Raw genomic sequence first — 27,380 nt, 5'->3', positions numbered from 1 at the left:
TGTCTCTATAAATTGAATCTGTGGTATAAGTAAGGTCGTTGGAGGCCTCATACTATTCCAGGCTGACAAGAAGAAAAACTTTGATAGCTTGATTACAAACTGCCTTTGGTTCAAACCTGTAGGCATGAAACCATTATCTTCCTTCTTTTCAAACAGAGTAGAATGTGTTATGCTTGGTGAAAATAAATTAATGAAAAAATAACCTGCAATTTGAGGAAAATCATACCGAACCTTTAGATGTGCTATAGATAGCATACAACACTAAATAAAACTTCAATGAAATATATGCAAGGCAGCTGCAGGAATTTGTATGTGTTGTTGTTTCCTGTGTTAACATGTTTGTTGCAATTTTATAGCAACCTTAATTTTCCTGGAAGTATATCTCTGAAGAAAGATGATAGTTGGGCATTGTTGTAAGCTTGAAGGCCTCACTAATGCAGCATTTGTATTGCATGAGGTGATTCTCTTGTTTTTCATATACTTCTGGAAGTGACTAGGAGATGCCCCCCAAACATTTCCTCATGACAAATTAAATCTTAAAAATGGTCAACTTCTGATTTTTCCTTTGTAGCTGAGGGACAAGTAAGATATTTAGATTAAATATAAATCAATCTAAAGTAACTGCCAGATACTAGGCTATTTATTTTGAGTTGTGACCTCGCTTCTGTAATTTTTCCACATGCTTGCTTTGTGAACAGTCTGAATTCCGATCAAGTCTTTGAGATTCTCTTCAGTTTATTTTCAGATTCTTTTTTTCTGGTCACATGCAAATATGAGCATCCAAACGGAAACTGGCCTTTCTAATTAGAGGTGCATTTTTTTTCCCCAGTTAAAATTTTAGAGAGAATTGGAGACTGTTTGTAAATCATCTGTTTGCATGTGAAAGATTTAGAAGGATGACACACCCTGCTCTTATTTTTTGTTAATAGTCATCCAAGAATTGACAAATGTGGTCCTGGTAATAGGTGGTCTTCTGCTGCTTTGCCATGGGAACTAATGATCCACTGACTTGTATGGGTAATCAATTAATGTCTTGCATTTCCTATAGAAAGGCTCTGAACTTTTACATTGTGTATTCATGTTGTGGGCAATATCACTTTTTTTTTTTTTTTTTTTTCCCCAAGTAGTTGTTAGAGACTCTCGCCTAAATTAGTCATTCTGTGTCAGAGCCAGTGACAGTGATAATTTTGTGATAAAGATTTGATGAAGGTGGTTTGTCCCTTTTAATCCCTTAATTTACAATATGATTGAGTCTAGGCTGAGATACAGTTCCAATTGATTTGCAAAGTTCTTGTATGTATTTTGAAAATGAATAATCAGTTTTTACCCCTACATCTGAGCCATTATCTGCAACAAATATTGAAGCTTCTAATATTGCCTTAGGTATTTAATATTTCAAATTATGTACATGCTAAGATCTTTAGGAAGCTTTTGGTTATGTAAAATTAAAGCCAGATCTTGGGAAACCTAAATGTAATATGCATTTAAAATTGATGTATTAAAAAATTCATAACAACATCTGTAAATAAGTATCAAGTATTTACATGTAAGCAATATGCATAACTTGTCTGTATTGAAAGATTTGCATTATTGCTAAATTTAACCATTGTTGTTATTTTCTTCTGACAGTTGCATGACAAATTTGACTCTTATGAAATCTGCAGTTCTGTGCTAGTAGGAAAGAATCACAGCTGATTTTAAAGCACGGGCTATATCTGAGAGATAAGTTCTAAATTTCAAAATAAATCATGTTCATATTTATATATCCACTATCACTTAAGATAATTCCCTTCAGACCAGAAAATTTACTTTAGAATTACTGACCACTCACCATTATTGCTTGCTCTTAATCAAAATGCCAACTACTAAGAGAAGCTGCTGTGCTGCTTTCTTTATAATTACTTGATTTTTACTTGCAGTTCAGTGAAATAATAAAATTTCTGATGCAGTTTGGCTTTTAAAGACGAACTTGAAATACTTCTTTTCAGTTTGTTCATAGATGAAAGCCAAATGGGCAAGTGTTTAGCATGACTTTGTAGGATCAGTTGTTTATTTTTCCCCCTAAGGAGAAACTCCTTCTTGGGATAAACATCATGGAAGTGTGATAATCCATCAAGCTGAAACCTGTTCTCTAGTGATGGATGGATAGATTGGTAAAGTAACTCAATAATCTTCATTTTTTTCGGGTTATTCACAGATCAGTGAGCATTGTCGTTAATAAAGCTATGGAATGCTTTTGTGTCCTTGCCCACATTATTTCTCAGGATTTGACAGGAAAAGACTTTTAATTTGGAAATAACCTTTGTTGGGGAATGCATTCTAATGCATTGTATGAAAGTTTTGAAAGTAAATTGCATTTCTAGAATTTATCTGTTTTCTCAGTGAGACATTTGGTTAAAAATTATTTACAAATATGAGAGCTTTACTTATACTTATTGTTTTACTTACAACGAGTGTAGTCATCTTCAAAAGTTTGTGCTTCCTAAGGGCCTCCAGCTAATATGGAATGCTCTGAATCGTAACAATGTTGACAAAATACATATTTTTTAGAGCCCTAGCTAGATGTGGAAAAAAAAAAATCAGTTAAAAATTCTCTTATATGAATTCGAATATACTTTAATGCATTATTTTGGTATTATTTATCAGACAACTCCTAACAAGCAAATTACTCTCAGTTTATGTGGGTAAGCACAATTTGCCTTACGTTAAAGGGTTCGGGCATATTGATATGTTACAGCATTATGAGCAGACATGGAAATAACCAATGTGAGATGTGAATGCTAATATAGTTTAGCAGAGTCCATTTTTATTAAAGTAAACAGCAGAGAAAACTTGTCTCCAAAACATTACTAAATTTGTAAGGTAGTCCATGAATATCTTCAGTTAAGATAACTTAAATTTGGAAAGGTTTTTTTTTTTTTTTTTTTTGGAAGCCAAGAGAACATAGATGCATTTTGTAGATGACTTAATGCTCAGTGACTGGTTTCTGCAGTTGCTCTTTTTAGCATCTGTGCCCTACAGTCTGAATCTCTGAACCTTCTCTTTGAGAGGAGAACTGTTGTTTAATTGCAGATAAAGGACTTTGTTTGAGGAATGGCTTCTTCTTTTTGCAAGATCTATAGAGGTTAAGGCCAGACAGGTCTCATACTTTCACCTTCCAAAGAGATCACTCTTCAGGTGTGTTTGTAGTTAACTTCCATCACAGAAGTAGAGAAACCACTGAACAATTCTGTGGGTTTTTTTGTCCTGCTTTGTGGTAACCACTTACAATTTACACATGGTTTTGGACTTAATTAGTAGGATACTTGTTAATTACATAGTTCAATATGTTGTCTGGTGGATCCTTACCTGACTAACATAAAAATAATCTGAGTACAACATCTGAGAGAATGTTTATTAATTTGTACTTACTTTTAAGTAGTGTTAATTGCAGTATCCTGAGAAAAGCCTCACATAATTCTCTTATTTACTAATCCAGTATTAAGCAACTGTTAGATTCTGGTAATTAACAGCTGTATGGTGATACTAGTACATCTGTGATATGGCTAAAATGTCTTATCCTATATTTTGGAGCTTTGCCTAAAACTCAGTCAAGAGCATGCAACTGGAAGTATAAGTTAGTTTTTTAGTACCTTTTCCTCTGAAGCCTGTTCTGAAATAATTTTGCAAAACAAGGTGCACAGGTATTCATTTAATACATTGGACATACTATTTTGAGTAAAAATGTTGTTATTTTAAGAAAGAACACTTGAAACATTATGGTTTCTGACCTTTCAAAATCTTAAGCTACTTTATGGCTGTGTAACTGCTTGTATTAGACCTGGTCCCATAGACTTTTTTGGGGGTACACTTTTACCCCAGGAAATTGTCTTAATTCTTCATAATTTATATATCATTTTCACTCTGAGATTTTTCTTGTAATTATTTTGTTGTGTACATTATTGTATTAGGTTAGTTCAGTAAACTTTTCTGTAAACATTCTTTCTAAATATGGTATTTAAGAAGGGCTGAAATCTAAGCTATTTAACGGCATAAATAGGAATAAGTATTTCTCTATATAACGTCCTTAAACCATGCAATCAAGAAGAGCTATTTCTTAGTTCTCCATGAGAAGAGTTCAGTGGAAAATGAAGGGTACAGTGGTCCTAACTTTACAGAGGTCCCTCACTATTATTTCAGTGTTCCAACTGGGAGCTCTGCCATTTTAGCAGCTCTTATATAGCTCTGCCAGATGGGAGTTCCAGAATTTCTTTCTTGCAGTGCTAGGACAGAAGCCAAGATCTGGTAAAAGAAGCTACCATGCTATATAAGTACAGGCATAAGAATTCTGGTTTCTGCAAAAAAAACTTTCCGATGCTTTTGTTAATTGGATTTGTTAACTAGGATAACTATAAATTCATCAGGACATGTTTTAAACTTTACAGGAATGCTGAACAGCCTCCAGGAAAAAGTCAGAATTTGTTTCATTTGCTAGTATTTGTTGTCACTGATTATCATGAACTAAAAATGCCACAACAGTTCTAGGTGGCAGTACTAAGTATTTCTTTGGTGCTGGTTTTTACTTTTATTTTCTTCACCGAGGTGATCACTTCACATAATGCAATTTGTCTTTCATATATTCTGTTTTGAAAGAAATTACTTCTTTTAGCAGTAGCCACTATAGTTCATTCATTTGTCTGTATTCTACATTTTGATGTTTTTAGAACATAAAGCAATATTGAAGGAATTGCTTAAGTCCTAGAGACCTTTAAGAAACAGACAATTTAACATTAAGAACAGGGATACTGGTTGGTCTGTGTGGGGGAAAAAATAAATTGAAAGAAAACAATGCATTAATTCAGGCCTTGGTATGTTTTTCTTTGATCTTCCTCCAAAACTTTCTGTGCTGTTCATACAGTATTCGTCTTTAAGAAAATAGTTGTTGCAGAGAGCTGTACAGTTGTCAAGAAAAATATTTCCTAATTAATCCATCCACACAGTTCATAAAAAGGAGGAAAAAATATATGCTAGAAGTAAAAGCTTTTTCATACGAGTGAAACTATACTTTGTGATACAGTTTTCCACTTCTTTTATGTAGTTTCAAATTAGGGGTGGTCTGCAAGTTCAGGGTGTTTTTGATATCTCAGTGTTGAAAATAGAACATCTCTCCATCTGACATCTCTATTTTTGTTCAATTAATATCTCAGAGCATTACATCAAAGTGGTAAACTCCTCATGTTGCAACAGATGCAGCAACCCTGAAGCCTATTTTCCTCTCATGTTACATTAGTGTTTAATTAAAGAAAACAACTAGTTGGAGGCAGTTACTTTCCGTGAAATGTAATGAAGATTTATTTTGTAAGTGACCTTCACTGTATTAGCTGAAACAATAATCAGAAAAATTAATAGAATAATCCAATTATATACAAACTCATAAATCATCACGAATGCATTGTCAGAAATCAGCTTTTAATAAGTACAATTGCTTCACAGCTGTATTAACAATTACAGCTACCGATTCTTGCCTTGATAGGAACTGAAATGGCATTTAAAGGCTGCGTATGAGGGAGGGCTAAATGGCCAAAATTTTTCAAAACTGTTAATATAGTTGTGATATGATTTGATGTCCCTGGGGCAAAGTTGAAGTAGAGTACAGTGTTCTTGTTATCCTTCAGCAAAACTTAAAATATTGTTGTAGGCAGTAGTTAATTAGAGTAATATCAGTTTAAATGCCTGTCATTTAGGGTTAATGATAACAAAGAGTTCCCTTGTGCTTGAAGTGGATTCAGATCTTCTTGAATAGCCTATTGTATGCAAGTAATGTTAGCACAGTGATTTTTCTTTTGCCATAGGTTGTTGGGATGCCACTTAGTTAATATTTCAGCTTCTATATCTAAATAATTTTGGAAAGTTCTTTTTAAATATGTTGCTTTTTCAGGAGGAGCTGTTTTAATATGTATTTTGGCTCTTCATGGTTGTTTAATACATTACAGTCAAAATTCATTCCTATTTTCATTTAAAGAACACTTTCTGCTGGCCTACTGTGAAAACAGGTCATGCCCTCCTCTGCTGGATAGCAGTCTATTCTTGAAAATAAGTAATGCACATTTTTGTGCAGCCAAGCAGCAAAGTTCTTTCAAAGCTTGCTAGTAAAAATGAAGTTTATTTATTTATATTAAAAACAAACAAACAACCACCAATCCTTACTGTAGTTGAAGTGAGAGGAAAAGAATAGTTTCTACAGTATTGAACTAGGTAATCTTAGTTCTAGTTAGAAAACAGTACAAATTTTTTGTTATACCATATGAAATAAATTTATCAGAGCTGGTTTGAAAGATCCTGATACAGGTTTTATCAGGATTACAGGTTTAGAAGTCATTCTTTGCAGCATTATGGACAGTAAGCCAGTGTCTCAGGGCTCTGTAATAATTCCTCAGCGGATGTTATTTTGTGTCATGTTCAACAACATCCAGACAATCAAGAGCAGGATTTGATGTGATGAATTTGCGTGGACAGAAGTGGTGTTTCTAGGGTACTGGATCTTCCAATTTTGCAAGAAGCAAGTAAGAAATATTGTTTGCATTTCCATAGACCATTTGTTGGAGTACAGTTTGGAAGAGATGTGGGCTGTTAACACACTTCAGCCAATTGCTGTGCTGCATTATTCATACTGTTTAAAAGGTATCATGGTATTAACTGTCCTTGAACTCTCTAACATGGCTTTCCAGTAGCAGTATGTTTTCCATTTTTGGAACTCAAGCTCGCAACATCAAGCTTTTCTTTTCTTCCAAGTTCATCATCCATGAATGTTACACATGTGACATTACTGGGTTGGAATTGTTCTTATGTGTGATGTCAGGATGAAAAGGCAATGAAAGTTCTTCAGTACTGCAGAATATCTTTAGTATGTAATAAAATATATCTTTCAAGACATATTATCAGTGTGAGGAACACAATCTTCTCTGCATCTCTATTTTTTTGCAGTGCCTCATTGCATGGTCATTGAATTGGTGAAAGAATATGGATGAGTTACAGCTTTTATCTTTAATTTCTGTAGAGACTGCTGTCTCCTGACAGACTGTTTTCTGTGAGCTGCTTTTACAAACAAACAGTGCATACAGTGGGATAATAGGGGAGACATGGAAAACAGTTTTGGAGGAATGGATTTTCTTGTACTTGTCAATTGGTATTTTTTATTAAATAGATAAGGCATATTTTTAACAGAGGAGAACAAATGTCAGTTTCACTTGGGAATATACTCACATTAAAACTTGCTTTTAGTTTCACACCTGTGGAATAATTGAAGTTCATCAGCAAATTAGAACATGACAAGCATTGGTTGAATAACGAGTGTTATTTCTGCATACTTACTGTAAAGTTTCAGTATACTTTGTACGCTTGTAAGTTAGAACTCAGCGGTTCGTAGAACTCAACAATAGGTCTGAAAATTGGTTACCAAACTGAGAATTGAGAAAATTCTTTTCCCAAGGCTGGATGAATTAGATTTATTTGTAATTATTTTTTTTGAACCGCACATTAATTTAAAGAAAATACTCTTCCTGTTTTTAAATAATATATGATTTATTAGAATTCACTGAAGATCTGTAACATCAAAAAAGCCACAAGTTGTAAGCCATGAAATTCCCATGCTCACCCTGGAAGTCAAGAACTACATTCCAGCAAGCCACCTTGCCTTTCTTAGATTAATTGTGTACTGTAGCTGGGCTGGTTCCCAGATAATGCCATAAAAGTATCAGGAATGTGGTAATGCTAATCTTTTTAATTACAGTGTAAACTCTATTAAAGAAAAAATAGGATTACACGTTCCTTTATTTTAAATGCATTATTTAAATGCAACACCTATACCAACTCTGTTAATGAGATGACAGATGTAGTTTATAGTTTTTATACCCTCCTACTTTGAGCTCCATCCATTCATCTGTGAGCTGAAAACCAAATAGATGGGTTACACTGGAATACAGTGGAATAAAAGGGATGTTAACAGGAACACTTAGACTGTCCTTTTCAGATATGGTAAAATGTGACAGGTTTGTAGCATGTTCAGTATTGTAACAGACTGTTCTATGTTTTCTTGCAGGAATTTATTCTGAGTAACAGGTATCAAAATAATAATAATGATAAATAATAATAATAATAAAAGGGGTTTGTTTAACTTGCTGGAAGAAGGAAGACTTGTCAAATGTCACTTGATAATGTTTGATAGTTACCTCAGCAGTTCTCTCTGAGAAGAGGATATGCAATTTATGCCATTATGGAGATTGTATTCTTTCTTTTTGACATTCATGAGAAGAGATCTGTGATAACTGATTGAAGTGAATGATCCACAGAAGAAAATAGAATAACAAAGATTCCTAAGATATATCAGGCAGTCCAAACTGGATGAACTTGAAATTTTAAGGGATCAGGGTCATCTCCCTCGTCTTCCTTCTTTACTTGTTTCCACGCTGACTGGAAATTTCAAAAAGAGAGATTGCTACTCTTTTTAACATAACTGGAAAAATATTTCATCAGTGTTCTTACTGATGTACATTTTGCTACACTGAGAACTTCATCCGGTCTGTTTTTGTATTATTCTTAAAAATATCCTGAAAATAGCATGCTGTTAACAAAAATAATAAGGATTGAATTGTTGTCTGTGCTTCCTTGGTGGCATTTTCAAGAATGTTATATTAAGATTTCTTTTAATGAGACAGGATTAAAGCTTTTTAAATATAGTGATATTGCAGCCATTCAGATGTAGTCCAGTAAAAACTTTGGGCATCTCTTAACAGAAACTAAGCTTTTATTTTTTTTTTTCTTTTTGGTAGTTTTTGTTAGTTATCTCATGTCTCATCATATCATCTGAAAACTAATCCCCAGGGGTTTAGCCTGGAAGATTTAGGAAGTTAGGGTGGGGAGAGATAAACCTGAGACCGTGTTAATCGCCATACCACCTGAGCTTCTACTGCTTTATGGGAGAGCAATTTTGGATCTTGTGCACTATACACATTCATCTGGTGAAGAGCTTTGGTGAGGGGCAGTGAGTCATCCTGGCTAGTGATGAAACCTTGCGGTGGGCTCACTTCACATGAAGGCCTACGTTTCATTCAGGTGCTGTCATAATAATTCTTTGGATATGGAACAAAGAAGATGGTTCGTTGACTTTTTTAAAAGAAGTGGGGAATCTGAGTGTGATTTGTTTTAGCAGATTAGTCTCTGTGCCTAGTTACAAGTAGTCCACAGTGAAACACAGATGAAGATAGAAGGCAAGGGTCTCAGAGCAGCATGTTTCTAAGCAGGAATGCATGCAAGGTGTAATTGCAGGTTATCTCTTACTATGAGTATTTCTACAAACGCTGTGGTGAAATCTGTCTGTTGAGGACTGAATTTGAGTTGTTGACCCCTTCTGCAGCAGTGTCGTTCTCAACTGTATATATCCCACTGTGTCAAAGCCAAGTACAGAACCCTGACCAGATAATTATTACAGAACCTCTAATGAAATCTGTATCCTGTAAAAGTTGGTATAAGTGCATTCAAAAGTAACTTCCTAGCACTTTAAATCAAATAGATCATGATATTTAACTCTCATATTCCTTACAATATAAAAACAGATACGTTGTAGTTGTGGCTTAATGTTTAGATAGTGTAATTTTCTTTCTTTTGTGTGATTGGGGTCTGTTGCTAAGTGGAAAACTGTTCAACAGCTTAGTTACTATAGCTTTTACAAAAGTGACTTGTGAATCTGGTTCCTATTTCTGTTTAGAACATTTTTTTTTCCTTATTATTCTATACATAGCAGCTAGATCTTAGCATACGCAGAAGTTGGAGGAGTGACTGTAAGAGAACACTCTGAGATTTTAAGTACCCTCTTCTGTTATCCTCAAAATTTAAGCTACTTGTAGCCAGTAAAATGCCTACACTGTTTAGTGTAGCAATATAGGAGACTATGATAAATGCAATTGAAAAAAAAAAAACAAAACAAAAAGTGAACAAACGTTTTGCAAAACAACATGACAGATATGCCTTATTTTGATTAAGTTTTGATTGTCTGATTCAGAAATTGACTTGTGATTAGAAGTGTTTTAATGTGACAATGTGCACAGTACTTGGCCTTGCTCACGTTGCTTACAGTTAGATGTGATAGGTGTAACCTTTATTTTGTATGTTTCTAGGATGTGTGCTGTATTTGGTGGTATCTATTGTCTTCGCCATTCCGTGCAGTGCCTTGTAGTGGACAAAGAATCGGGACGGTAAGGATAGTATAAGTAACCTACTGTTTATATTGTTTATATACAAAATACAGATGAAAAATGTTTGGTCAATTTAAAAAAAAAAAAAAAAAAAAAAAAAAAAAAAAAAAAAAGAATTCTTCAAAGATCCTCCTTGATATTAATAACACATCAACCTTGATTAAAAGTAATTTGTGTATAGGTCCTCCAGAACAAGGAAAGTGGGTCTAGAATATAGAAACTAAATTAATTTCCCTGTGATATTACTACAGCTCCTGATCACCCAAGCTTGGAAGACAAATCATTTCAGCTGCCGGGGGCTGGTGATGAGTGATGTTAGTTTTCCTTGTGGCCTTACCTACTCTAATTGATTTTCATCAGATGACAACAAAGCCCTCTGTTATTGCGTTTTTAAAAATGGAGCTCACCTAAAGACTCATCAGATTAATCTCTGCTGATAATGCATGTCACTCCAAGAGAAAAGACTTTAATGAGTTTTTAGGTAGATTGTTGTCATAAACTATGCTGCCCTCTTATTCTAGGATAAATTTTTTTACAGTATCAGGCCTGTAGGCAGGCTTAAAGTTGAGCTAAGAAAAATCAACCCATAGTTTTTTCCACAGTGGCTTTTTTTTTAATACCTCTGTAGGTTACCGTGGTGTTTAACATGCATTCTAGCGGTCATTAGTCTACCTGCAGGCTTTGAGTCTCCTAAGATTCTTTCTGTTCATTTTTCAGCTGTGATTGAAAACTTCAGTAGAAAAAGCAAGCTAGAAAGTATGTAGGAATGTTAGTGGTTTGTCTTAATTATAAATAAGTTAAACAAAGTACACATGGAGAGATTGTGTAGTGTTCATGGCTAATTTATAAACATTTTTCATACACCTATGAATTTTATTAAGGTTTTAGTTTTTTATTTATTTTCAGTGTACATGTAAGGAGAATTTACACTTATAGATCAAGCCTTGACTTTCGTCTCAAACTTCTAACTGACCATTTAGTATTTTAATCGAAGTCGAAGTATTGGCAAAGTTCATTCCAACTCTTCTCCAGACATGGCTAACATTCTGTCCAGCTGAGAAAATAAACAAGTAGTTCAGTATTTAGTTGAACTGCATTTCTACTGTATTTTACTATCCCTAATTGTATATACAGAGAGCAGTCGATTATCGTCCCAACCTCTCCAGTTATTTTTAGCATGTTATTCTAGTCCTTTTTGAAAGTAAGATTCAGAGGAGACAGCATGAAAGTATGCAAACTTTTAGATGTTTTTGTTTTAAAGTTTTGTTAATTCACATGTGAATTTCTTTTTTATTTTATCCTGTCAGATTATGCCCAATATTCTAGTATACATGCCCAACTTCCTTTACTCTTGATGGAAACCTAATGCATTCTTAGAAAATAAGAAAATACCCACCATGTTGCTTAGTTTGAGGTTAAAGCAAATTGAATGTATTCATGATGGATTATTTTCTTTTTTCATTATTTTCTTTGTTTTTATTATAGGTCACTTATTTGGCTTTGTCTGACGAACTTTAGAGTATTTCAGGTTACTTGTGTTGTATTGATCAAATAAATGTCTATTATTAGTATTCCTTTTAAAATATGTTTCCAATTATTTAATTATGTCTCAAAAATGGAAGAGATATGAGAAATGGAAATTTATACATCTGTAATAAAAAGACATAGCAAACACACAGTAATTTACATATCTGTCTTGAAATACTGCGTACCGGCTTTGTCAGTGCTGGTAAGTCCATTTCAAGGATGTCGCCCTTAGTCCATTAGTTTGGATAATGAGCCCTATAAAGTACATTTATAACTCGTGGCACTGCAAGGAGATGGATTCTAATTTTCATCCTTTTATCTAGACACATTGAAAGAAGGTCAATGGAGAGTTCTGTATGATTCATTGTCCCAACACATATCAGATGACAGAGACCTGATAATGTCAGTGCATAAGTGTCTTCCATATTTGGATGCAGTACTTGAAAGAAATTTTCTCAGCATCATCCTTTGAAGTAAAGTAGAGACTGATATGAAAAGCACTGTCTCTTTTCTGTTCAAAATCTTATCAAACACACAGCCTGATAACTGTTCCTGAACAAAGGAGAGGAAACAACACTTAGCAGGAAAATAAAAAGCATGTAGCTGCTTTTGCTGGCTTTGAGTGATATAACATGACATTTAATCAACCTTTTTCCTTCGATTACATGTAGGGGGGTGGCAGGGGAAATTGTTTCATAAACAATAAGAAAGGTTATAATTAGGTAAGAACTGTAACAGCTTGATTTCCTTGTTTATTTGCAATATTCAAATGAGCGTTTGTGAAAGAAAACAGGTTTAACATTAAGAAAAAACTTCTTAAAGTTGCTAGCAAAATGCAAACACATGTTGAGCAGAATGTGCATGAAGCTATGAAAAGTACTGCATGTTTTAAGTTAAACAATATTTATACCATTTGAATTTTAGTTACTGCTTTGCAAGTTTTCTGATACATTGGAATATAGGCATATATGTAACATTCAGATTTCTGTGAAACAGATATAGGAATTAAGTTTTATGAAAGTGTGCTTACTTGTTATCAACTTCTTACGTTTTTATGTAAGTATTGCCTCCACCCTTCTTCAGTTTTCATTTCTGGCTAGAAAAAGCAATGGTGAAATCCTAACCCTGCTAAAGCTAGTGACAACTGACTGCTGTTACTTATCTTGGTTTGATTCTCATCTTCTCTAGTTGTTTAGATGTTCTTGTTCAGAAGTTACAGTGTTTATTTGTAAGACACAACATGTGTGTCATGATATTTACTGATAGGGGAATAGTGTGCAATAGGGGGAAAATAACACCATGATGATAACACCCACAAAATCATTCAGTGTATGACTTTTCCATGAAATATAAAGTGTGAAATATATGCTATTTTCATGCACAGTCAAATGGCAGTGTTGTTGATTTAAGTCTGTTTTCCTTATAAAGTCACAAAGTTATTAATATTCTAACACGTACATAAAAATTGGTATATACCATGTTGAACAAATAAGTGTAGGATTTCTTTATCAATTGTTTTAGGGGTTCACGTGATAAAAATGTGCAGAAAATTCATTTGACTGATATAAATGATGTTCTGTATAACTTACTTAAAACATACATGCTTCTGTTACTTTGAATTTATTAATTTGGTTTGAATTTATTCTAACAGGTGCAAAGCAGTTGTTGATCATTTTGGACAAAGAATAAGTGCCAACTATTTTATTGTGGAAGATAGTTACCTTTCAGAGAGTGTATGTGGGAATGTGTGTTATAGGTATGTAATTAAACAATAAACATAGTGCATCTCTTCAAACAATAATGTATAAAGTAATCTGCAAATTAAACTTAAAAGCACAACCTCATTTTGTGTGTAGTTCTTCTCTTCCTTCTATATACTTGCATTTTTTTCATCTTTCTGAAATGACATATCTTTCTTTTTATTTAATTACAGGCAGCTCTCCAGAGCAGTACTCATTACAGATCAATCTGTGCTAAAGTCAGATTCAGAGCAGCAGGTACATATCAATTTTTTTTCACTTAGCTCTTTATGAACTGTATGTATTAATGTTTAAACTGCTTAAATGTTATGAAATAGCTTATGCTCTTTTTCTGCTTGAATTGAGGTTTTTGGTCAGCTGTCTCTACTGCTATTTGTACTGATAAAACTGTTAGTAATACTTCTGAATTTTAGTTCTGTGCCTTGTGTTTCCATGATTGTTGGTTCATGCAATATTAATTAACAGTTTCTTGAATAAGATTTAAGGTTTTTTTTATAACATTTATGTTTATAGACTGAGATTCCTTTCACGTTTGTTCAGATCTCTTCAATTTTCTGCTTTGTCAGTCTTTTAACATCAGCACTCTGTGTTTTTTTTCTGCATGCTTCCTGTATTCTCCCATTCTAATTATTATCTACAGGCTAAGAATATAGATGTCAGAGAAGCATATTCTTCCTAACCATTGTTACTAGCAGTCTTGCGTTAAAGTACTCCTCTCATTCCCATCTAACAGCTCTCTTGCCAACAGAATTCCTGTCATTGTTTTGGAAAGGACTGTGCTGTGAGGTTTTCTTTCTGTTTTGCTGCTGAAGATGACCTTATTGACTTCTGTGAAAATCTATGCATGCATGATCTCTGCAGGGTTGATCCCACAGATAATTATTGATAGGTCAGAAAACTAAAGTTGTATAATAACTTGCAGGTTTTTTTTCACCTTTGCTTATTTCTGTTGGTTACTTCATCTTTTGTATTACTCTGCTTTAACAGAAGTATTTTCATAATAGAAACATTCTGATCACAGGTTATACGTACAGAAATTGTAACTGCTCCTCTAGAGCTTTTATAAATATACTGCATAAATGCATATTTATGGGATTGGTAAACTTTAGCAGATAACCAAGCAGATACAGTTTTTGTGCCTGTGCACATGTTTATTCTATATTTCTTGGTAAATATTTGTGAAGCGCAGTTAATCTGTCTGTTTTTGTAGAAGTGTACAGGTTTTAAAACTCTGTATTTTGTAATAGGTTTATCTTTCAGTAACTTCCCATAATTCATTGTGTGTACCTATGCCTGGGTAGCTTTTTTTTGTGTTTGTGTGTGTGTTCTAAGCTCTGCTACAGGGCAGATCTAACAGTTACCAGTGATTTCTTAATATTGTATTTTACTTGCAATACAGTGGATACCGAACCACTTTTAATTAAATACTTGATAAAAGTTAGTAGAGTTGCAGTCTTTAATACTTTAGTATAAGTTAATACAGCCTAGATGAAGATGCATTTCAAGTCAGCTTTATATTCAGAGTTTTCTCTCTCTGTTTGGTAGGTTTCTATTTTGACAGTGCCTCCAGTGGCTTTAGGACAACCAGCAGTTTGTGTCATTGAGCTGTGTTCCTCGACTATGACATGCATGAAGGACACATGTATGTATATATGTGTGATGTATGTAATCTTAACTGTGTTTCTTCTTTTGACTGTCAACTCTGGAACAAAATTTTAAGAAAATATAAGTAAATTTTAAAATTTAACTTTAAAGTTTTTGCAATACTTTAATTCCTTTATTACCTAGTGTTTGGGTAATTTGTTATTTGAGAAAAGTCTATACTAAGTTATCAGCAGATAGGAAAAATGGTCCACTGTCTGTTTTTTCTAGTAATTCAGTGCTTAGGAAGCATCATACAGGACATCTTGTTGCACTCATTTTGTCTTCATTTATATTTATACACAATAATGATATCTTTAAAATGCTGTTGTGGTTCTCATGACAGTGAGATACGTTGCTTTTGTTTCTAATGAAGTCAAAATTAAGCACCGCCTTTATAATCATGCTGCAAATGAACTTGAAAGTTGCAGTTTTATTAATAATGGGATACAGTTCTGTTTGCTTTACAGTGATTATAAAATAGTATTGACTTTATTTCTGATTGCAGTGTATTTTTTTGCAGTGTACAAAATATCACATCATATGTTTTGTTTATTTTGCAAGATTATTAAGGCTACTAAAGTTTCAACAGAATGGCAGATGTGTTAGTGGAGAGCTCTAGGAAGTTGTTACTCCTCCACTGTAACCAAGATTCTACAGTTTCTAAAGTCAAAATGTGAGGATTTTATTTTATTTTATTTTTTAAACTTAGACATGTCTGGTTTTCTATAATTTACCGTCAAGAATTTCTCTTAGTGCTGTAATTAAAATGCCAAAAACCACCCAAAATATTTTCTTGTTTCTGAAAAAAAAAGCATGTAAGCACAAAGCGGTGGGTTCAGTTATATACATGTTGATTTAATTTTTCCTTGAACTCCTTCACAAAATATGCTACATTATTTGATGAAGTTTACGTATTGAAATGAGTTGTATTTTAGAAATAGCTCAGTTCTGGTTATGGGAAATATTTGTTTTGTTTTTTAAACAAACTTGCCTGTAATTATCTGTAAATAGCTTTTAACCTGACTGATTTCTTTTTCAAGCACTTATTTAAGATAAGTTTACAAATACATCTGCTCTTTCATCACACTGCATAAATGACAGGCACATAATCTGTATTGCCAGTTGAGTGGAACCAAACTCCTTCACTTGCCCTAAAAATTGAGACTGTAATGATGAAATCATGAACTGAGCTCATCGTTCTTCCTGCTGGAAGAATTACTTGAAGACAAATGTTGGCAACTGCTGTAACTAATGCAGTTATACCTGAGTAAATCAAATATAATCAAAATATATACTGATGACTGTAACTCACAGCCATAACTTTAAAGGTAATAAAAAAAAGATTTTGCAGGAAGTAAATCATGAACTTCGGTGATTTAGAGCTGGGTGTTTCCTTTTTTTGGAAGAACGGAAGGAATAGGTTGTGTTACAGTGTTTATAGTTGTAAACATTTAGTTAACGATACAAGAAGACTTTTCATTGTCACTGCCTGTGTACCGCAGTAATTTAAGTTACTGTGAGTAGCCTAAGCAGAGTAAAATTCCGAATTCCTACTTAGTCCCAACTTAGCCATTATTGAAGGGTGTTGATTAAAGTACTGGTATTTGTGGGTTAAGTATGTTGCTGAACTGCTCGATTGTCAGGGCCTATGGAATGTGCTCAAGGATGTTCTTCGAACTTCTGGATATCATTAATTGAAAACATGAATTTGTTCTTTTCTGGTCCTGCTTTTCCTGATATTAGTAGTCATGGAACAATGTTCTCTCAGTCTGTAGTACTGATGTTAAATTGTACTTTGATCTCCAGTTTATGTGGATGAAAGAGTATGGCTGTGAATAAGAATCGTGGGTAAAAGGCAGTTGTAGGGACACTGGCACCTGATGTACTCAAGAACTCAGAAGAGTTTGAATGAATATGACTTGCATGTTGTACGTCGGAAGACAGCATGAGGAATTCATGTTTTGTGGAGTTTTTGTTTGTTTTTCAGGAGTTTCTTAACATTACTTTGGAATGGAAGCTAGTATTTAAGTATGTGTACATGAGCTCATATCTAGTACTTGTTTTAAAATGTTTCATCCTGCAGCTTTGGTTCTTTCTTAGTTTTGTGCAAAGCTTCAGTGATAAGCCTCTTAAGAAAACTTATGTGGTATAGATATACAGTGTACTTTACATAATACAGTCCTAATCTGGGCTAATGGAAGTGATTTATATGAAGAGCAGCGACTTCTAATAACCTACTGCGCCTCTTTAAAAATTGTAAATGGTATTTATATATCTGCATGCTGGAGATTGTAATTAACTTGTGTTCTCTTTCTCAGATTTAGTCCATTTAACCTGTCCATCAACAAAAACTGCTAGGGAAGATTTAGAGCCTGTTGTACAGAAGTTATTCAGTCTAAATGCTGAAACAGAAAAAGGTAAAAATAACTATGTATTATATGAAAAATAGGAAATAGCTATTACTGAACGTCTGAATCCATCATCAGAATGAGCATATATGCTGAGCTGCTACTTAGATGACAGCATTTCAAAGCAATGGAATCTGTTGAGAGTGAGATCTTGATTAGGCAGATGTCATGTTTCTTGCATTTCATGATACAGTGTTCCAAGCGTTCTTCAGCTTTAAATCTGTGATCCTTGTGCATTAAGTGTCTAGGACTCTTGCAACGTTTAGCACTTAGTCCTACATTTGAGAAATTTTGCCAGCTACTTTCACAAACTTTGACTGTGAGATGGACAGTTTCTTAGTCCCAGGGTAGCTGTTGACAAAGCAGTCTTATCTCTGAGACACTTTGAGCTAGTTTCACAGAAATACTTGAAATTTAGTCTCATGATCTTGAATTTAATGGTACTTTTGATAAGTGCTCATGTAACAGGTAATGTGCTGCTATATTCTAACCCTGACTTGGTCTTTTAAAATAGTCTGTTCATTCTTAACTGTAGCAAATTGTAGTCCTACTACGAGAAACCAATCCTCCCCTGTCCATAGAAGTGTTTGATTGTATATATGCAAGTTAGTAAGATTTGGATATACTTTAAAACACAATCTATTTGCTTGTAATAGTTCCTCTAAAGCTTCACTCATGGGCACTTCATGAGTTCAGTTAGAATTTTCTCCTACTGGGGGGGGAGGGGGAAAAAGCCAAACACATTATTTTATGTACATAGTGTTTGTTTTTCCTCTCAGATCTCTGTAATCACAAAAATGTTTTGTGAAGAGTTTCTGTTTCTCATCATCTTGCTTTTCTGTGTTTTTTAGCATTTTTTTTTTCCTCTTATAGTGAAAAAGCAAGTAGCTTATTGTTATTGTATAACAGTAGGAAACACTGTTAAATGAAAACGACTTACCTACGTTTTGTTTGCAGGATAGGCAAGCTTTATTTTGATGTCCCAAAGATTTAAATATTTTACTAGATTTGTAGTACAAGAGCCTTTATAAGAGAAAAATGTTATTTACAGCTAGAGTTTGCAAGTAAAAAATGGGCTGCAAGCGCTTTTCATGTTTGCGTTTGTTAATTTAAAGCCTGCTGATTTCAAACCATTAACCTTTAAAATATATCTTAAATGTTCAACACAGTGCCATGTATTTTGAAGAATCAATCGGTGAAGAAAAGATTAGCTTGCAGTTTAGCATCTTCTAGTCATTGGGGGAGGGGAGATAACATTAATCTTAATGTTTAAAGTGATCCAGTTTTGAAATGATGTATTGTTTAGAACCTGGCTGATATTCTTCTGTAGGAACTGTGTGATCATGGGGTCCTCAGGTGCACTGAGGCACTGAAAAGCTAGTTTTCACTGACACATAGGCCTTTTTATCATCAGGATGAGGTAGTGGTCGTATTTTAATTAAAATGTCAGAACAAATACTGTTGGAGTTATTGAAAATGAATCACCAGATAAAGTGAGCACTGGGCCATGGCAGGTCAAAGAGGCAAAGTCACCTGGAGAAGAGGACTCCATTCATTTTCCTGCCTAAATGAGGAAGAAGTTACTTTTATGAGCAATGTGAACTTTTAAATATATTAAAGAGCATCTTGCCCAGTATTAAGACTCAGATTTTCACAGGCTGATGAATTTAATTTATATTTCAAATTATTCAAGATGTTTAGCACTTCTATAACTGTCAAATACTTTAAAAAAAGAAAGATACTAAAGGAGTAGTGTAGCTTTATATATATATTTTTTTTCCTAATTCAGCTGTTTTAAAATACTGTTTTGAATGTTGTTATCTAGTAGGTTTTTTTTTTTTCCTTGGAAAGAAGGAAATCTCACTAGATCTTTTACAGGCGTCATTTATTTTAGAGGACCTGAAACAGCAAAAATGGGACAGCAAATATGCCAAACAAATAGTATCTATTAAGCCTAGAAACTAGATTGCGTTCACTGCATTCGGCACTGTTAAAAAGTGACCTTCATCTTCCAAGATGTTTTTGTATTTTTGACAGTGTGCAGAGGAATTATATGAACATGCAAAGTAACTGCAAGAAACTGTAAGTGATGACTAATGAAGACACAGTTTATGGTCATTTTATATTCATTATGTGTACAGGTGTTGTAACACAGTACAAGTCTACAAAAGTGTAGGTAAATGTAAATTAATGAATGATTTTCATTTAGCTGTATTTCCAAAATACAGAGACTTTGCATGTTGCGTATCTCAAATAGAGTGCTTCTCGTTTTAGGTAATTCTTTATCTGCAGTTAATATGAGGAATATTCTTCGCTGACTTTTATTTAAATGTCATTTGTTTAAACTGTGAGCATGGGCAAGTCTCCTCAAATTGGCTTGAAGAATCCCAACCTTTAAGCACACAAAAGTCCATAATGGGAAGAGTTCCCATACGAAGATAGACTATTAAATGAGAATCATTTGCATCATTTGCTCATGGAATTTGTCCAGAATAAACTAGATATCATGAAGTAAAAAATGGTTACATTTAGACTAGGCTTCTTGGTACTATTCATTCAGGCGATAATGCAGTTATCTGTGGCATACTGAGTACAGAATAAGTAGGATTTACATACCTGTGGGAAACACAAGTGTCATGAAAGAGCATCTCTAAAAACAATGGAAAGTGAAATTAAATAATTTTATAATACAAGTTCATGCTTTCCATATATTATGGTAATTTTGTGTTAACCAACTGACTTCTTATGTGCTACATTTCTTTTAATACATGTAAATACTGACTATGAGAAACTCTACTTTTTTTCTTTTTTTTTTTTTAATACAGAAACTGAAGGTGAAGAACTGGAAAAACCGAGAGTCCTCTGGGCGGTGTATTTTAACATGAGAGATTCTTCAGGAATTGACAGAAATTCATACAGTGGCTTACCCTCAAATGTCTACGTCTGTTCTGGCCCAGACTCAGCTTTAGGAAATGACTGTGCTGTCAAACAGGTGAGTAGGACCACTGTTTTTTTGATTGCAGAATTTCAATTTGACGTACAGTGCAGTCTGTTTTTCTTCTGGGTTATTCTGCCTTTCGGTCAGTAAGCAATAACAATATAAAGCTTTACAACCAGACAGACAAACAAAGAGAATGTCAGTAGAACTGAGAATGGAAGAAACTTCAGAAAAGGGCAGTTGGTGTATTGACGTTAGTAGTAGCAGATGGTTAATCCAAAAAGGTATACAGAAATTAGAAAGCAGCAGTACCTGAAGATGATGTTCTTAGTAGGATTGTTACTTGCTTTAAAGCTGTAATTTCAGTGTACAGCTCTCTAAAACATATAGTCTTCCGTGTGTCAGGTTAAAGGAGAAAACTGTAGACAAGCAGTATAAATGAAAGGTCAGAAAATCCTGTTTACAGTTCGACTTGGAAAAGATGTCAGAGTAGTTTAATATCTATAGGATTTAGCCACAAACTCAAAACCTACTGGGGCAAGAAAACAGCATAATTACTAGTCTGTTATGTTAAGCTATCTGTCTCAGCTTACCTTGCCTTTTCTTTAGTACCACTGTATAAAAAATTTATAGTGCAGTTGTGTCTCTGAAAGCGTTGAAGGGAATCTCACTCTACTTATGACCTTGAGATGCTATTTGGCACCAAGTCACATTCAGTTCTAACTTTTATTTCTCAGTATTTGTGTGTCTGTGTATCTATTTTCGCTCAGCTGAAATCCTGAATTGAGAACCAATTGCAACTTGCCTGGTAGTAGACATAACAGACCAGTACTCAAATAGAGACAAAATACGAGTTTTCTTTTAATGTGAAAGGTTAGAAGTGAAAGCCCCATAGGAAAAAAAGGTAGGTGACAAAATTGCAGGAACATTAAGTCATCAGGGGAGCTTACTTAGGAATTTGCTAATTATTCCACATTAAACTTCTTTTTATGCCTTCCTAACTACTATTGAACAGAAGAAGACAAGATCTTGAGAGTATGCAGATTATGACTCGTTCGACAGAAGGAGCACTGCAGGATTGCTTCTCCTTCGCTCTTGCATTCAAGAGTGGTTTAGACAAGGAAAGTATAAATTCTTAGGCACATCTGCTGCAGCGGTTACTATGATGTCAGGGTGCTTTCAGACCTGATCTGTGAGAACATTTTTACATCTTTGTATTATTAACTAGCTCTACTCATTTTTAAAGCTGTTTTTTTAATAGCTCTGTTCAGAGAATGTACATGCTATCTTATAACTAGTTGCAGGATTTTTTTTTTTATGACTAAGTCATAAACCTCTTAAAATAAGAGTTTAAAATGTAAAGTCTGACACAGTCTGAACTATAGGGTCAGAACAGTGTAATTAAGGGCTAATAGTACCCTTCATTTTGTTTTACAAGGCAATAATTTGTCTTCTCATAGGATAAAGGATTGTAAAGACAAAAAATAATGCAAGACAATTATTATGGTAGCAGTTTTAAACTGTAAATGAATCCTTTTTTAAATGAGTTTTTTTTAATTTAACTTGAATCACTCCAAGTTAAAAGTGGTTTAAAATCTTGTTTTTTATATTTTTTAAATAGCCTATTTACAATTCAGATATACACCTTTTCTAGCATTCAGCTTTGTTTTATCTCAAGTGCTCCATTTCTGACTAATGAGTAGATCAAGCTGTTTGTAAGCAGCATAATTGTTGTAGTTTGCCTTTATCTTAGTGATGGTCAACAGATTTAACATAGAAGTGAATGCATATCAGAGGAGAAAAACTGAAAAAGAGCCTGAGTCTCTGGTTTTCAGAAACAGTAGAAGTTAGGGGTTTTTGAACCTGTAAGGCAGTTAGAACATACCCTTCCCATCTACTGTGCAGGTATGTTTTAGATGGACATGAAATCTGGTGTGCCCTATGCTCCCAAATTTAATTTTCCTAGCAGCTAGTAGAAATCTTTAACCATGCATTAGTTATAAATCCATAGATTAGAAAGCTATTATATTTTTAAAAAGAACGTGTTAGTTTTGGGGATAAACCATCTGCAGCTTTCCAAGCTATCTAACCAGTTCTCTTTGCTATTGTTTTTTTGTTATTGTCATTATTACTAACTTCTATCTGTTAGATTCTTTGAATGTATTGATGGTACGTTTGTTGTGCTACCTCACCTTACAGATAATGATTACCCATTTGCAGCTCAGTACACAGACTACTTAATTATTGTTTTATTTTAACTTAGTGATAGATTTTTTTAGTGTAATGTTATTTTAATAATAGTGATTAGTCTGTGTTACATCAAGGGGGTAGTTAGAATGAAGTAAAGCAGTAATAAAACATACTTCTATTCAACTTTAAACAATCTGACAGTTGTAAATTGGAATATCTGTGCAAGTGCTTCACGTGCATACATCTTACTGTGTACTCAAATGTGCACTTAAACCTCTGGTACACTTAACTGTGAAGGAGCTATTTACTAACTTAATTACTTACAGTAAATATCAATATGCTATTATAAAGAATATGTCAAGTTATTAGTTATTCTGCATGACTTCAGCTGGGTAAGGTTAACTTTAAAAAATTGTTAGACCTGAAAGCACTCTGTACCATTAAATTGTTCAATTATAATCAATGTCATGATGTCCTACATGGCATACTGAGAATTTCTTTCCATGTTCAACCTCATAATTATTTGACCATTTTTGTTCTCTAACTAATTGGAGGCTAAAAAATAGTTCAGAAATGCAACTGGAAATGTTTATATGTTCGGTTTTTTGCATGCTTAGTGCAAAATACAGCATTTTTATCAATATTATGTATAGTAATTTAAATATGTTTTGATGTTTCAAGGACAAGTGCAGCCTTGAAATATTTCTCTTACATTCATACATAGCTTTGTAAGACTTTTGTTGGATATTTGCTCTCCTTTGTCTTCCAGACTTATTAGACAGAGTTTAAATTGTGAAACCATGTTATTGAAGTAGAGAAAATAATGTTTGTATATTTATTCACATGCTAGTATAAATGTTTTTAGAGAAGTTATGAATGGGTGTGGAAGAGTGAAATTTAGGGAGTAGAGTGAAAAATGAAATTGAACTGGGAGTAGACAGGGTCATTTAATAATGGGCCCCTACATTCAGTCGCTAGCGATACAAATCCACTACTGGAGAGCAGTCAGGTCTATCACAGAAACTTGTTTGGTACATGCTCAATGCTGTATTAATCTGAAGACAATTCCCCCTTGTCCAGGAATTCACGTTGTGTAATCAGCCTTGGCAGTTGGCAGTATCTGGCCCTACTAACAGCTTGTTCAGTGCAGCATCTGCTAATAGTATCAATATAAAATTACATGTATTGTTGCCCATGTGGGAGCTCTCATCATGGGCTATTTTTAGGGCCTAGTTTACTAAACAGGCAAAACTGAGAGACAGGGTTCCTTTGCCTTTAGACATAACTGGTGTCTGTATGACTTGTCTCCATTTGCTGTGGAATCCAAGGGGGTTGGAAAAAAAAAACCTTGATGGGCATTGTAGGGTATAACTTCAGTAGGGTGCTCAGCAGCACAATGCCACTCTTACTCTGCCTCCTTGGAAGGACAGGGAGAGAAAATAGTATGGGGAAAAAAGTTCATGGATTGAGATAAGGACAGGAAGATCACTCACCAGTTACTGTCATAGGCAAAACAGACTCTGTGTAAGGGCAACTCCTGTAATTTATTGCCTATTAACAACAGATTAGAGCAGTGAGAACTAAAATTGCTTTCAATTCATCCACCCTCTTGTACCTCCTCCCCCTGAGCAGTGCAGGGGAATGGGGTCTGTGGTCAGCCCATAACGCTTTGCCTCTGCATTTCCTCATGGTCACTCCCTGCCCATACTCCAGGGGCACCCTCCCATAGGATGCTGTATTTCCCAAATGGATACCACATGGGCTCCTCATGCAGCTGAAGCTCTTCAGACACTGCTCCAATGTGGCTCCATACTGTGGCACTCATCCTTCAGAAATTGCCCTAGCACAGGTCCTCACATGTAGCACCTCCTGCCCCACCATGGGCTCCTCTCCGTAAGCAACAGCCTGGGGTCTGTTCCTTTAGGGGGGCTCTCCATGAGTTACCCCTTCCTTCAGACCACATTCAGTGCTGCACCGTGGGCTTCTCCATGGCTGTGTGTGGAGATCTTTTCTGTGTGGTGTGCATGGGCTGCAAGAGAGCGGCCTGCTCTGCCATGGGCCTCTCTTGGGGTACGGGGGATCTGCGCTGGTACTTACATAAGATATTACGTTTCAAACTAAGTTTGATTTATTCTGTTTGTTTTCTTTAACAGGCTGAGACTATTTTCCAGGAAATGTTTCCCACAGAGGAATTTTGTCCAGCACCACCAAATCCAGAAGATATTATTTATGATGAAGATGAGATTGCATCAGAAGAGACAGGATTCAATAATTCACCAGAGACAAAACCTGAATCCTCACTTCAGGAAAGCAGTAGCAGAGGTAGTACTGATGTTAAAGAGCATACTGAGGAGTGAATTAGCTCTGTTCTCTTAGCAAAAGAGGCACTTGACAGAAGTTAAAGGGAGGAAGGGAAAATAAATAAATAAAAAGTGGTTGAAAAAAAAAAACCAAAACAAAACAAGGTGATACTATTTGTGATTGCCTTTCCTTAGCTTGAATAATCTTTCTTACTCAAATAGCATCATTAATAGCTATTTCTCAATGAAGTCATAGGTCTAACTGGTCCAAGTGTGTTAACAGCTGAAATAAAATAAAAATCACAAAACAAAGTATTTTGAGTTTAAGATGCTAAAATAGAATTCAGTATTTGTTGGGATAATTTTGTTTTGTATTTGTTGGGATAATTTTGTTTTGGTTTACATCTTGGAAGGACTCCTCCATCTTCTAGACAGTGAAGTCAAAACTAACTGAAAGATCATGAAAGGTTTTTTACTAGTAAGAGGATCATCCTCTGTTATAAAGTGTCAGAGTTCTACTAAAAGTCATTGTGCCTGTGCTAGTTCAATGTAAGCTTCATTATCTGTAATTCAGATTGCTACTTAGGAAAAAAACTTAATAGTATTGACAGTTCTGGAATGGCTTTAGAATACATAAGATGTCTGTTTAATTTGCCTAGTGGGGAAAAAAAAAATTAGCTGTTTTGAAACTGAAGCCATGAATTAGAAACAAGTACAGTACAATGGGTGTTCCTCACAGGGAACAGTTTTACATTCAGAATGTTTTTCTTTTAGAAGATTGCATAATCACACATTTTTACCAGACACTTAATTTTCTGTAGCACAATTCAAACTTAATGCTAGACTTCCCAACAAAATTCAAACTCATGTATTGAGAGTAACTATTGTTACTTTCCCTGGATTTATGGCAGTGTTTGGACCTCTGATAAGCCAGTAATTAGTTTTTTGTAAGTACGATGTCTGAGCATTTTAGCGATGAAGTTTTCCTGCTGAGAAGGTAAACCTGCTGAGAAGGTTCAACTGCTAATTCTAAAGGTTCATATTGATCCCAGTTAATGGGATTAAAAGTAGTGTGGTAGCTGTACATGCTGTGTATTATAATGATAACCATAAAACATTTATACAATAAAATTTATTGAACTATTTGTAACGGTAGTTTATATGAAGAGTTACAGAATGAGAAAGCTGTTGTAAATGACCAGGATAGACTTGCACTTCTTCTGAACAATGCTTGAAATTAGACATTCAGATTACAAAAAATAATTTAGCATTTATTTTAAGACTTACCTTAAAACATACATCAGATTAGCAGTGTGTCTAAATATAGAGGTGAATTATGATGAGCCAGAGTTTAAGCTTGTACCTGAACTGTATCTATAGTTCTAGCAGTGCTTAAATAGTGTATATAAAAATGCCATTGAGTGATGAATATTCAGCATTGTCTGAACTTGACACAACCAAATTTTTTGTACAGTTTTAAAGTGCATGTGCCTGCCTTTAAAGTGGCTTCATGCCATAAAGGTTAATTTATTTATTTTTTTACAGCATGGCTAATATAGTTAACTTGGTCTTGCTTCATAATACATTGTCCGATTTGCATTTCAAAAACTAGTTTTTTAGTGCTTACCTTCTTCGCATATTGGACAGGCACTGTTGTGCATCTAATCTTGAAGACCTGGAAAAATGTAATTGAATTGTTAACATTGTTAAACAGCGGTTATCTTTGGGTGCCTGTGGCTGAGCAGTTACATATATTATAGTATTAAGCAGACTTATTCTTTGTTAACTGTAATTACTTTGTGTGTATTGGAAAGCACGAGTATCTGGCAATTGTATTTAACATCTCAAAAACTGTAAAAGAAGTGGAGCACCTCATACCTGTTTGTCTTTCGGTAGTGGGGATCACAGTTGAATTTTTCATTTTCTATGTTTACAGGGAAATTGTCTGATGAAAATTAAAGGTTTGCTTGCAAGTACATTTTTGTGTGTTTTCTTTCACCAAACATGAAAAGCATTTCATGTGCTAGCAGAAACTTTCTGATAATTTTGTTCTTTACTTTCAGCGTCATCTTGCCAGCTGCAGTATGATTGAAGTTTAATGTGTGTTGACAGTATGTTTATGTAAAATAACAAGTTTTTTAAAGCTAACATCTTCATATCCATGTGAAGCCAAGTTTGGTAATCCCACAAATGTGATTTTAGATGAGACAGAATAATCTGCAAGTTATAGGTTATGACTTTACACTACATTGATTGCTTAAAAATATTTTCATGCTTTATTCTTGTGGTAAATGGAAATATAAAGTGCTTTTCCTGTGCTACTTGAGTACCCAATTGCAGGCTTACTTGCAATAGCAGTAGATAACACTGATCTTTTTATTTTA

At 34.3% G+C, this 27,380-nt stretch overlaps 1 protein-coding gene across 1 annotated transcript in view; it reads left to right on the top strand.

Moving 5' to 3' along the window:
* Window positions 1-26,972, top strand: part of CHM (CHM Rab escort protein) — a 56,146-nt gene extending 29,174 nt beyond the window's left edge. The window contains exons 9-15 of the mRNA XM_072335427.1: window positions 10,152-10,229; window positions 13,408-13,512; window positions 13,690-13,753; window positions 15,062-15,158; window positions 17,479-17,577; window positions 20,394-20,560; window positions 24,850-26,972. Of these exons, the coding sequence (XP_072191528.1) occupies window positions 10,152-10,229; window positions 13,408-13,512; window positions 13,690-13,753; window positions 15,062-15,158; window positions 17,479-17,577; window positions 20,394-20,560; window positions 24,850-25,053 (814 nt within the window). The 3' untranslated portion in view covers window positions 25,054-26,972. The remainder of the gene's footprint in view (window positions 1-10,151; window positions 10,230-13,407; window positions 13,513-13,689; window positions 13,754-15,061; window positions 15,159-17,478; window positions 17,578-20,393; window positions 20,561-24,849) is intronic.
* The last annotated feature ends 408 nt before the right edge of the window (window positions 26,973-27,380 follow it).

The sequence above is a fragment of the Excalfactoria chinensis genome, chromosome 4, assembly GCF_039878825.1.
Source record: "Excalfactoria chinensis isolate bCotChi1 chromosome 4, bCotChi1.hap2, whole genome shotgun sequence".
In the NCBI taxonomy this organism is placed as follows: domain Eukaryota; kingdom Metazoa; phylum Chordata; class Aves; order Galliformes; family Phasianidae; genus Excalfactoria; species Excalfactoria chinensis.
This window is presented reverse-complemented; position numbering and strand designations above follow the sequence as displayed.